At 42.0% G+C, this 13462-nt stretch overlaps 1 protein-coding gene across 13 annotated transcripts in view; it reads left to right on the forward strand.

The window, feature by feature from the left end:
• The window catches only part of ADGRB1 (adhesion G protein-coupled receptor B1), a 275593-nt gene extending 262473 nt beyond the window's left edge, over positions 1-13120 (forward strand). For all 13 annotated transcript variants that reach the window (XM_090138075.1, XM_090138083.1, XM_090138073.1 and 10 more), the window contains one exon: positions 12824-13120. In XM_090138075.1, the coding sequence (XP_089994201.1) occupies positions 12824-13021 (198 nt within the window). In that variant the 3' untranslated portion in view covers positions 13022-13120. The remainder of the gene's footprint in view (positions 1-12823) is intronic.
• Positions 13121-13462: the final 342 nt, after the last annotated feature.

The raw sequence follows: 13462 nt of genomic DNA on the forward strand, positions 1-13462 counted from the left end.
AAGGTATCACTAGTTTATCCACAGAGTGATTATCATCCCAGATGGAAAAAATCTTTCCTCATGTCTGTTCATTATGCATGGAATCTGTTTTCTTGTCTATGTCTGTTTCCCATGTTTGTGACAGTTCTTTGCTGCCAGGCTTTGTAGGGATGGAGTAAGGAAGGCCAAGGCCAAGCTGGAACTGAACTTGGGAAGCGACTCAAAGAAGGATAAGAAAGGTTTCAGTAGGTACATAAGCTGGAAATGGAAATTTCAGGTGAATGTATCTCCCCCTAGTGATAAATGCAGACAGGCTGGTAACTACAGACAAGGAGAAGAATGAGGTACTCAACAACTTTTTGTCTCAGTCTTCACTAGCATCTGCTTTACACACAGCCCTCAAGTTCAGAAGTTCACTAGGGGAGCAACGCCCCTGCTCCTCTACTCCTCACTGATGAGAACTCACCTCGAGTTCTGTATCTGGATGTGGAGTCCTTGGTACAAGAGGATGTGGACCTGTTGGAGTGCATCCAGAGGAGGACCACAAAAATGATCTAAGTGATGGAATGCCTTCCCTCCAAGGACAGACTGAGAGAGCTGGTTCTGTTCAGCCTGGAGAAGGGAAGGCTCCAGGAAGGAGGAGACCTAAGACAGAGGTCTTACAGTACCTAAAGGAGAGCAGACCTTTTAGCATGGTCTGCTGTGAAAGAACAAGGGGAAATGGTTTCAAACTTAAGGAGGCGAGATTTAGACTGGATATAAACAAGAAGTTGTTTATAGTAAGGATGGTGAGGCACCGAAACAGGTTGCTCAGAGAGATGGTGGATGCTCCATCCTTGTTGTCATTCCAGGTTCTGAGCAACCTGATTTAGCTGTTGTTGTCCCTGTTCATTTCAGGGGAGTTGGACTGGATGACCTTTAAGGATCCCTTTCAACTCAAATGATTGACTGGATGATCTTGTAGGTCTTTTCCAACCTTGGTGGCTCTGTGATTCTTTGACTCCTGTTCAGGTCATCTCAGAGTGCTGCATTCATCCATAACTAGGAACTGGAAGCCATAACAGTCTTGGGAAAATCTAGGTGCAAAGAGAAGGAAGAAATAGGAATCATAGAATCATAGGGAATCTTGATATGGAAGGGACCAAAAGTTCATTGAGTCCAATTCCTGGCTCCACATAGGGCCACCTGAAAATATCAAATCATGTGTCTGAGAGCTTCGTTGGAATAGAAGGAATCTTCTTTTCCACCTGCAGGGTCTGAGATAGAGTCCAAGGTGGGCACAGCTACTGAGAAAAGCCTTAGTGATGGGACTTCAGCTGTCACTGGGGCAGTTGATCACATTATACTGGGCTTTCCTCAACAAGAGCAGTCTTCAGGAAAGGAAGAGTCTTTGAAGAATGCAGGCTGAGGGAAAGATTTTGCAGCTTTTCAGAGGGATTGCTACTAGAACAGATATCTGCAGCCTGAGAAGTTAGTGATGTGGATAACAAAGATAAGGAAGGACAGTCTGATGTTACCTCCCTGATGTCTCAGAACATTAGGTCTGCAAGGCAGGAGTCAAAAGGTTGCAGGGAAGTATATTTGCTACAGCAAAAGGAAGAAAACAAGGATCAGAGTCAGGCTGGCAGTAAGAAATGAAATTTGTGTTCTGCCCTCTCTCAAAGAGAGGGGCAAGATGAGTTGTTAGAACATTATTGGCCATTTGCAAGCAAAGTCAGTTACAGGAGGTGTAGACCTTCAGCATGGCCAAGAAGGCACTGGTGGGGCTTATTTTGGTGAGGTTTCTGTCACGGGACTGGAGGGCAGAATGATTGAGAAAGAGATTTAGTCTGTGGAAGTAGATAATTTCAGAGCCTTTGGGTTGCATTGAGATCTCACAGCAAAGTTGTGCTGAGCTCTGGAGATGTGTTCCCAGCAAATCCTGATTTTACCGTGCTTGGCAAGGTGTCATTATGGGCTGTCCAGTGGTATAGAATAGAAATAGTAAATCTAGCAGAGAGATTCAGATCAAAGAAGCCTATGTTGCCCTAAAATCCCAAAGTATCTCCCTGATTTTTTTATCTGTGCTTTTTTTTCTATTTATGTATGCCTCATTTGTAAAAACCTGAAATGCCTAAATACCATGTCAAAGCTAATCTGTGTTATGTTTGCAGGAGGGTTTTATAGATTGAGATGTTCTGGGTATTTCAGAGATGCAACTGAATCTATCTAGAATTTAAGTTCCCAGAGTCAGCAACAAAGAGCTTTGAACTGCTGGAAAGATGGGAAGGTGACCTTTGTATATTGACTGAGCCTTATTCCTTGGATGTTATCTTGGAGGGGGAGCTTGCAAAGATCAGTGTTTGTAAGTCAGCAGTGGGTATTGGTTTAGTAACAGTCAAGGCAGTACATAGGAAAATAAATATCTTTCTTCACTCCTTTTTCTTCTGTTTGCTGCTAGGGACCCCAATAGAAATCATGTGCCATCTTCAGCTTGCCCTAGGAAACCAAACTGATGATATTAAGGATTAAACCAGCAACAAAAGAAATGGTTTATGCGTGTCTAGGTTATAGAACGATGGAGAATTTCTTCTGGTGGAAGTGATAAAACTAATGTTAGCATAAGTCTGGCTTTTGTTTTGCATTGAAAAGCACTGTGGACTAGTCCTAGGCCTTTCCATAACGCATGACTCCAAACACATTCCTGCAAGGAAACTCCTTGCCTTTTGGGCATGAGCATGGTCATGAGGATCCTAGAACACCCTTACACCTTTCTGACATCGTAACATAGTGCAGAAGGAACCTTTGCTATCCCTAGGCTATCTACCTGCATTGCTGTATCTTTGATTTCACTTTTGAATAAGTAACCACAAAGTCAAGCTACCACATCTCGCTCCAGCCCTGGCAATTTTCCAGCCTATCCTGGCAGCAAATCCCATTATCCTAAGTCCTTTCCAAGACATGAAGCTTTTCTCTATTTTCTTGCAATTCATCTCTCCTCCTTCAGCACAAAGGTCAGAAAAGCTGTTGCTGAGATTTGGACTAAATGTCTACATAGGAGGAGTTGCCTTTGGGAACTCCTATGGTGCTGACCCCTATTTAGGGGTTGGTTTGATTTTTATTTTTGATGTAAATGATAGTACTTCAGCACATAGGCTAAAACTGCCTGTTCCGTTGTATTAGATACATTTCAGCTTAATTATTACAGTGGAAGAAAGCACCAGCAGAAGAATGGGAGTAAGAGGAAGAACAAAACTTTTGTCTCTTTAGGAAGGGAGATAGAAAATTCAACCATCACATGTGTTTACTGTCAAGAGTCCAACTTCAGTTGTAAAACATGATTTTTGGCAGATTTTCAGCAGAGATCTGAAGGTTTGTACCAACACATATATTCTTCCTCTCCGAGTACAACGACATGTTTAAACTTTGGATAAGTGGCATGGCAGTGTACAGTTCAAAGATTAAGAAGGCTGCCCTTTACCCACCATCCCAAAATAGTTACTGGCAGACCTGAGAACATTATCAGGGCCTCCTACACATTTGAGCTGTTCGGCTTTTCAGCTTTACAACATCAATTTCTGAAAGGTATTACTGAGCTGAGAATGACCCAAGCCCAATTAGAGACAGTCTTGACAAGTGTCTCTGGGTTTGTTTCTCTTCCTACAGACATGGAGGCAGGTGTGGGGAAGAATTCTGCTTTCCCCTCATCCAGCACCCTAGGAGCCTTTGCTCAGACCTCTCTGTTCGCTTATACTGGGGTGGAAAATCTCTTTTCTACAGTGAGGAGGCAAAAAGGGATGCAGAAGGCTTTGCTCCTTTAGGTGAGGATGAGGGGACAACAGTCCCAGTGTCAGGTACAGCTGAAAGAGAAACAGCCTTACACCATCAAAGCATCCCAAGTGATCCAACCCTAAACAAGCTCTCCTTAGAATCAAAGTCATAGAATCATAGAAAGGTTGAGAAAGACCATTAAGATCATCTAGTCCAAGTATTGACCTATTACCAGCACGCCCACTAACCATGTCCCTCAGTGCCACAGCTCCATGTTTCTTGAACACCTCCAAGGACAGTGATTCCAACACCTCCCTGGAAAGTCTGTTTCCAATGCATTACCACTCTTTCTGAGAATAATTTTTTTCTAATTTTCAACCTGAATCTCTCCTGGTATGATTTGAAGTCTTGTCCTTATGAAAGAGAGAGTTTATTAGGAGAATGGGAATACTGCATGACCACCTTTAATGCATTTGCAGGACATTTTGTGGCATCAGTGTTTGTAACAGTTCATTTTTCCACAAACCAAAGTGTGCTGCTAATGTTAAACTAACTCTGAGCCTCACTAACACAGAATGATATTCTTCTCTGGACAACATGCTTGGTTTTCTGTGGGTTTTATTATTATCAGTTTAGTTCACGAAATCTATTCCATATGGCATGGACTTTCTTATATGTGAATCTCAGCTTTAAAAATGCTCCCACTGGAAGCAAGCTCAGCTATTCATAATGAAAATTACATTTTCCAGCAGGATCTCTGTTCAAAGCATTCAAGAATGCTCATCTACCAACATTTGTAGAATCATAGAATCATTATGATTGGAAAAGACCATTAAGATAACCTAATCCAACCATCAACCCATTCAAGCCTAGACCACCATACTGCTGCAGTAGAATAAATAGATCTCATGCATTCGTGTCATTATTAACTAATGAAGGATGTTGATGTTATTACCCACAGCTAACTTTTCAATGAAAGGGAATGTTAATATCAAAATATTAACGGACTGACATACAGCAAGATCTGATGACTACAAGTTGAAAAATCAGATGTTTGATGCTTTAATAGACCTCTGTATGACCTTATCATGGGCTGCATTCAGTTTCATCTCTCCTGAAGTCTTCAAGTTTAGATGAGGCAAGGAAGATGAGGATGATTTCATTTTTTTTTTTAAATCTGTCCTAATTAAAATGGAAATTATAGGATTGTTGACAAGACTCATTTACTTCTGTTAAGCTGTACTTTGAGATAGATTACCTCTGTCCCCATAAGGGACTTTGACTCAGGAACATCTGGATTTACTTGCTCATCCTCCTCTCAGCTGACTTGCAGCCATCTAACGTAAAGATGTTGCATACTGTTGTTCTTTCAATTTACTCTGGACCAAGCTGAGTACTGTGTAGACCCCGAGCAGACAATCAATTTGCCATTACTGCTGAAGCATCCCAGAAGCCTGAATATTTATCCTTTAGACAACTTATCTGCAGCCAGGAAGCATGGAGGGGACCAAAAGTTTGGAGACAACCAAAGCAAGATTGGCAACACAGCAGAACAGCCTCCTATGCCACATATATCCTGAGTGATTTAAATAATTATAAGTGCTCTCAGCATCTTGGATCCCCTAAGCCTTCACTTTTAACACTGAAATGAGTCTTAAAATTACTTCTGAACAACAGTGCTGTTTTCTCCATTAGTGCTGGTGGGATGGGCACATCCTGTAGGATTGAAAGACAACCATCCTGAGTTCATCCAAGCCATGAGGATAATAGGTATCCCTTTGTAGCATCTTTAAGGCACGTTTTGCTGCCCAAATAGGTGTATGTTGAAGTGTTAGTTTGGAACTTCCTGCTTGTTCCCATCACTTTGAGTTATGCTTTAGTCACCTGATTGCTAAAAATGTAAATCCCCTTGCTGGCAATCTTGCTGCAATTTTGTTTCTCAATTTAAAAATCTACCCTTTACCTAGCAGTCTCTTGGCAATTTTTTCCTTCTTTCCCATACACACATGTGTTTCCCATGGTCTATATTAATTCAGCTGAGAACCATCCACATTAAAGGAAGACAGTAGCTACTTTCAAACTGCTTTATACTAAATGGGAAAGATGTTTCTGCACAGATTTGTATTGTCAGGGTAAAGCGTCTTTTCCCTATGAGTTAATTGCTAGAGAGATTCCAGCACTTGGGATGGACATCAGGAGGGGTCCCCATGCTCTACAACTGCTTGGCATGAAAGCAGAGGCTTTGTAGCCTCTAAGGTAAGCCAGGGCTTTGTTTCTTCTGTGCTTAATGCCAGCTTTGAAAACGATGGAAGTGCCACTCCTGCCTTCCCCCTTGGCAGGAGCCCTTTGATCCAGTTCCATCAGAGAAGCTTGAATCACATACATATTCCTCTCTCCTTCCCAGCATCTGGCTTTGCCTTTGTTTCAAACAGCAGATCTTTATTTGTGCAGAGGTCAGCAAAAGCCACGCTGAACAATGCTTGGCAAATTTCACTACCCTCCCTGTTCTTTCCTATTAGCTGCTCTCGGCAGCTAAAAAGACTTTTGCTTTGTCTGTAACCCTGTCCTGGACTTCACATAAAGGCTCTGGACTCATTCTATAATGCAGCTCTCAGCTCAGCTCTGAAATCCAATCCCAACTCTCTGTTGGTCCTGGACCAACACTTGCTCCAAAACCAAGTCAAAAAATATATGCACTCTTTTTATGCCATTCTATGACGTTTCCCTATTTTCTGCTCTATTACCATTTCTAGTTTATTTTCCTCTTCACATTCTTAGCTTGCCCCTTCAGACACCAGCAGGATGTGCCCATCCCACCAGCGCTTGCTTTGGCATCTAACAGAGTACTGAGAAAAAAAGGACTATTGATCAGCACTGTAACTCATTGCTATTCAGAGCTGTGTGTCTCCCTGGCATGCTCTGCTACTTAACACAATTAATTCCTTTGCTTGATGGCTACCTGCATTTCTTTTTGTGCTGGCTCACAAGCTGGCAGCTCTGGTCCTGGATGGGAAAATACAGCTTCTCTCTATGGGTACCTCTTTGCATGGGTTGAGGTTCAAATGGTGGTGGTTGTGTCAAACACAGGCTTGTTCCTCACTGAGGAATCTGAAAATTGAGTGCCTGTGTCCTTCTGCAAGAGAAGCCCTTATGGGTAGCATGTCTCTCTTGTGACATGTGGTTAATACCCTGCATTTTTAAAAGCTTTTATAACTGACAACTATTAAAAGATGAATTAGAGTAATAGTTATAGGGAAGAACGCTACATATAGTATAATAACTACTACAATAAATTTTTGTTACGAAAGTTATGTCAGATTTTCCTGCATTCAGCCATAAACCATCTGTCAGCTACCTTGTGTCCCATGTACCAGCATTCAGCAGTTCACCTCCTCCATCCAAAAACTATGTCTCAATATCTGGCACCAACGTTTCTTATTCCAAATATCTTCTGTGTTGACAGTCAATTTGTGCCTTGCCTTTTGTTGCAAACCAGGTATTGGCTACTCCAAAACCATTCAGTGCTCACCAGTAGGTTGCAGCTCCTGATTATTAGGACTGGTTAAGAAAAGGAATCTCTAAGGAATCATGCTTTGGGTACCCTCGTGGCATCCCTATGTGCCCCTGTGAGGTGTGAAAGAGCCTTTTAATGATTTGAGTGTTTTTGGAGAATGCTCAGTTGACACCAGTGGCTTCCTCAGCGCAGAAATAGGATGATCTGTTTACTGGATAGATTAGCAGTGGGAATAGCCTGGATAATAGCCTATTCATGTTGGTTGGATTACTGGCTTTCTCTACAGCCTTCAAACAAGGAACTCTTTATGAGTCTATGGAAGGAGCTCTTTAGGTTCTCCAATAGAGTTCTTAAGGCTCTGTTCATGTTCTTGGTAGACTGGCTCAACACAACCCCTGTAGGTTAGACCATCTGGACTTCAGATGATACAGAAGCAGAATCCATACTTTGATACCCCAGTGAGTGCATATTTCAAGTTTTTTAATTGATTTCCATAAATTCAACTTAAAAACATGCATTACTGTTTCTTTTTCCCCAAATGAAATTCTAAATAAAGTAAGCCAGTTCCTCTTATTTTGCTTTTCTGTTAAATCAGCCACAATATAAACTATTGTCTTTGGAGGTTTGTATTATAAGAAGAAGTAATTGCAGCCACAACTTGTTTCAAACAAAGAAAGGAAAATTTATCATTCTGTAAGAAAAACAAGACAGCTTTCCCATTTTCTAATCACTTTTCATCGACATTCATCCAGAGATGGATTAGACAGCATGAGCCACATTAGTCTTTCAGATTCCCTGCTATACGCTCTGAATAACTTCATTCTGGTCCTGGAGTCATCAGTGTCATGGGGAGAGACCATTTGGGTCACAAAATATCCTTCAAGTTGACACTAGAGGCGATGAACACAGCGTGGAAATAGCTGGTTCTAGGGGAGTTATCTCAGAGTGCTCTGTAGAAAGCACTGAGTTCCTTCTAGGGTCATTCAGGGTAGCCATAAAATTTGGGTATTAAAAAGAAATAAATAAATAGAAAGGCAAAGAAAAAGGAAAGAAAAAAAGAAGGAAAAAAAAAAGAAAAAAAAAAAAAAAAAAAGAGGAGATACAGCTTAGAAGCTTGCACATTTCATTGTGATAAAGACTCATTTGCCCCATATGTCAGATTTTACTTTATCTTGGGCATCCCTCCCTTCCCAACCCCTCATTCAAAGCACTGTGCTCTGCCATCCTGGCACCAGCCAGGAACCAATAAACATTTTACCCCTCCCCAGTGCCCAGAAGTTCCTGGACTGTGTCAAGCCAGAGTAATGGTTCTGTCTCACTGAGTTACTGGCAGAGCATGCTCTGCTGCTTTCAGCTCCTATCTTGGCCCATTCCTGGCTGTCACCAAGGCACCAAGCCCTGGCCCAGCACCAGTGCCTTTTACAGACAGATTACCCAACCGCCTCTTTCATTTTTGTTCTTTTCTGCTCATAGCTCAGTTTTCCCCCTATCCACTAGGGCTGCTAAGGCCCCCCCAGCATGGCTGGAGGACAGTGCTGCCTGAAGCATCATGATCTCAGAGGCATTTCTGTATATGAGTGAGATGCAATAAAAACCACTTATATATGGTGGGAAAGAAAGAAAAGGAGCTCTTCCCAGGAGCCTGGTAATGATTCTCATGCCAAGAGGGGAAGACTTTCATTAGTCTGCCAGCATACTTGCCAGAGCTTAGCCTGGCTGATGGCACTTAACCTGCGCAGTTCATAGAATCATGCAGTCATTAATGTTGGAAAAGACCTCTATGATCATCTAGTCCAACCAGTATTGCCCACTAAACCATGTCCCTCAGTGGCACATCTCCACGTTTCTTGAGCTCCTCCAGGAACAGTGACTCCACCACTTCACTGGGTAGCCTGTTCCAGTGACTGACCTGAATCTGAGTTTTCAGATAAGATGTTTTTCCTTATATCCAAACTGAACCTCCCCTGGCACATCTTGAGGCCGTTTGCTCTTGTCCTATCTCATCCTACTTCTTGCAAATGCAGTCCTTCTTTACGAGTGCAGGGACATGGCCATGGGTACACTGCTCTAGGGGATGCTGGTGCATGGTAGGACTTGATGATCTTTATGGATCCCTTCCAACTTGAGATATTCTATGATTCTATGGTAGTGGATAGCTGATGCATCCCACCTTCACTTACAACATTATGAGAAAATACTCATTCATTTATGAGAAGTGAGAACTAAAGGCAAGCCTCCCCTCTCTATTTGGTGATCTCTTGAGATTCCACTTCATTTTCTTGCCTTAAGTTGACTTGGAAATCAATAAACTTATCATCACTAGACAGTCCATTGCACTGATAAACCAGATAGGAACAACAGACCCAAGGACAGTCTGGCCCTGTCTCCTCTCTTTGGCAGAGTCAAAGTGACTTGGGAAAATTAAAGAACAGGGCAGTCACATAATGCAGCCTCAAGAAATCAACCCCATCCTCTAGAGATTTGTGCTGAAAGACCACAAGAAGCAGAATGGTGTCACTTCATTAAATCATTCAGGTTGGAAAGACCTCTAAGATCAAATCCAACAGCTCTTGTGTTGGAAGAGATGATCACTACCATCAGTAGTCTGCTCCTACCATCAATAATGCCACTAAGTGTCATACCTCTAGCAGGTCCATCTTTCAAGGCTGAAAAGCCTTAAGTATATAGACTTTTCCTCCTACAGAACATGCTCCATAACTTTGTTCATGGCCACCCTCTTCAATTGCACTGTACCTTTATTTTTGGTGGGGAGGAAAGTCTGTTGGGAAGTTCATGGAGTGCATATGATATAATCAAGGTGCTGAGTGAAGTTGTGCACTGTCGCAATGATGTCTTTTCTTTCAATCTCTTTTCCTTTTGTTATGATTTCTATCATTAATCTTTTCTTAATAATTACCAATGTTTAATGCTTTTTTTTTTTTTATCACTACTGAGTCATTATTGCAACCCATATGTGTTATTCCTCAGTGACATATCCAATCAGAAGTCAACGTTGTCAATCTGAACTCATAAGTTATTCATTTTTTCCCCATTTCAGTTCCATAGATGGATTTACAGCTGCTCTGACTCCGTAGCTCATTCATTACAAAGGCTCTGAGGTTTGCTAATGGCATTCAGTGCATATGATGAGATCTGGATGCAGTGTGAAGATTCACACTGTGAAGGAGAGGCTAAAGGTCAGGAGCATGGCAGGCATAGGGACTGTTAAAAGAGTCTGGTTGTAAATAGAAGGACAAGGTGGATGTAAAAGTGCCATCAAAGAAAGGCTTTCATTTGAAAGAAAAGGTGGAATTATTTATGAACTTTAGCATATGATCATTTGTGCTGCTCTCTTTTAAATAACACAGCAGTGGACGTCAGTAAGGCACTGAAAACAGTTGTGGGAGAAAAAATATTTTTCATTGAGAAGAGCAACTGTGGCAAAGGTTTTTATTCCTCATCTTTTGGAAAACTTACAGTTTCATTTCAGATTTTGCTCCATTTGTGCATCACCTCACTGCATCTTTTCATGGCAGACTAATGGTCTGCAAAAACACCACAGGTAAAAATTTCACCTCAGGACAGCTTGAACATGTCTTATTATAACACTCACAGAGATGAAAAGGTCTCAGGTTTTACTAACAGTAATTCTTACATGAGTTTCAAAATAAATAATGGAATTAGCCTACAGTTGTATCATCTTTTCTGTCATATTGCTAGTAATCAGAGTTGTACTACGTCATGGAATAAAGTAAGAATAACACAGGTCATAAGAGAACCTGTGTGTCACAAGGGTTAGTGCAAACCACAGCTGCAGAATTTAAAAAAAATGAAGTGTTTTGCATTCTTCTGAACAATAATTTTCCAAAATTTGATTTCAAAAAAAACCCTCTCTTTCAAAGGTCTTATAAAAAGTTATATTTTCTCCCCTTGCATTAAAACAATGATAATTTCAGAGTGCTTTCACATCCCCTTGGAGAGAGGACCAACATGACTTGGTTCATACATTTGTTTCTTTGGCCACCAAATGACTTCTCCCAGAGCCTTATACCTAAAGAGTCACAGAAAAGAATCATATACATAAAGAATCACAGAATCTTTAAGGCTGGAAAAAGTACTAAGATGATCAAGCCCAACCATCAACCCCTCCACCCCATGCCCACTAAACCATGTCCCCAAGTGCCACATCTCCACATTTCTTGAAAACCTCCAGGGATGGTGATGCCACCACCTCCCAGGGCAGCCTGTTGCAATGCATTACCACACTTTCAGAGAAGATCCCTGCCGGGATGCAGGGACGACTCCAAACACGCTTTATATAATGGGTGAAAGTTTAGAAATGGAGAAACTGTGGCTTGAGTGAAGTGATGAAAGCCAACCCTGTTGGGATGAAGATGCGGTGTCTTTCTCATCGTCATTGCAAATCACAGGCCACCTAAAAGCTCTGAGGAAGGAACAAATTCAAAATCCAAGTCAGGTGGATTAGTGTGTATCAGTTGGGCATTTAGGTTTCAAATGGGGGATCACTCATCTCTGCAGCATCCTACAGTGCAATCATAGTCTGTGTGTGGCTTTATCTCCTCTCATTAATGTATTCTGGTGACGTTATCATCCTGTACTGCATGTGATCTCCATGCATGTCTCCTCATCTTATTCCCAGACTTCTTCCCTCCTTGTCACTCCCATGCAGCTGCCTTTCTTCCCACCCCTTCTGCCAGTCTCCACTTTCTTGTTGGCAGATGGCTCAAAAGAGCTCTGTTCTCCTGCCACGGGTAGTGAAGCGTTTTCTTACCGAGTATTGGAGTGTTTTATGGGGATAATTAATTGTGAAAACCATTACTCTTGGTGGAGGGTGCCAATTTAGCGTAATGGTTCATTTAAAATCGTTGCATGGACTCCCCTTCAAGAGTTCACCCATTTTACAGGGTCTTACCTAGCTGCAAACCAGCAGAAACATTGAAAGGCATTCCCAGGACTGATATCCATGGTGGGGACACTAGCATAGGAGGGGACTAATAGCAGTCAATAAAGCCTTGAAGGCTTTGTGTAGAGCTGATGGCAATGCTTTCAGCCTCAGAGCTGACATTACAGCCCATCTAACAGCATGAGTTCACTGGCAAAGTAGCCAGCATACTGCAGTTCCATTGCCCATAAATAGCTGTGCTGCGTAATAGATGTCTTCGCATCTACATAAAATGTGGTCAGTGTACATTCAAAGAGACCTCAATGTAATCTGCATTTTCACACAGGGATTTCCTGTAGAAATAGAAAACGATGTTAAATTCTGAAAATTGTTTTCAGTTTTCCAGTGGAGTTGTGAAAGGCAAAAGCCTTGGCTGAAGGCTGAAGTATTTAGGTACCGTGCTAGAGACAGCAAAAGAAAAAAGCTTACATTTTCTTCCTGAAAATAGACACCAACTGAAATTTTCATTGAAATCCCACATTATCTTGGATGAGAAAGATTTACTTTGGTATAAGAGTAAGGAAGGAGAAAAAATAGCATTTGTTGCATCTAACCTTTATCTAACCTTTATCTCTCTCTTATTTTTTTCTTTCTTTTACACTTTCCTCCTCTTGCAGCAAGAAAAACAGCAGACACCAAACAAGAGACCCTGGGAAGGAATCAGGAAAGTCCAGTCCCCACCGTCATGGGTTAAAAAGGACATCGAACCTGTGGCACAATCTCCCCTAGAACTAAAAACTGTAGAGTGGGAGAAAACAGGGGCCACCATCCCTCTGGTGGGACAAGACATTATTGACCTTCAGACGGAGGTCTGAGCGAAAGGGGAAGAAAGGGACTTTTTTTTCCAGAAAACAAATGAAACAAACAAACAAAACCACGTTTTAAAGAAATGATTAAATTAAATCGGAACCGAGCGAGAGAAGTGTTTGGTTTCTTTTGAAACCTTTGGTAAGACGGAGTAACTTTTGTATCGTTCTCAGCAGAGTGGGGAAATATTGCTTTATAGAGTATAGTAGATGTAGGTTCAGGACAACACGAGCTTTGCCAGGTAGGACTGGAGAAGAAGTGAGCCTGGAAGAGAGCGAGGAGGAGGCAGAGGGTGGGGAGGAGCTGTTGGGGGAGAACCCTATTGAGATGCTTTGGGGAAGAGCCCTGTCGAGATGCTTTGGGGCCACTGCCATACGCCGGGACCCTTCCTGTCGTGCCACGGAGAGCTGCAGAAGGACACCCAGAAACCACCACCATGAGCCAAGAAG

This window comes from Phasianus colchicus, chromosome 3, assembly GCF_987193195.1.
Source record: "Phasianus colchicus chromosome 3, bPhaCol1.hap1.1, whole genome shotgun sequence".
Classification (NCBI taxonomy): Eukaryota; Metazoa; Chordata; class Aves; order Galliformes; family Phasianidae; genus Phasianus; species Phasianus colchicus.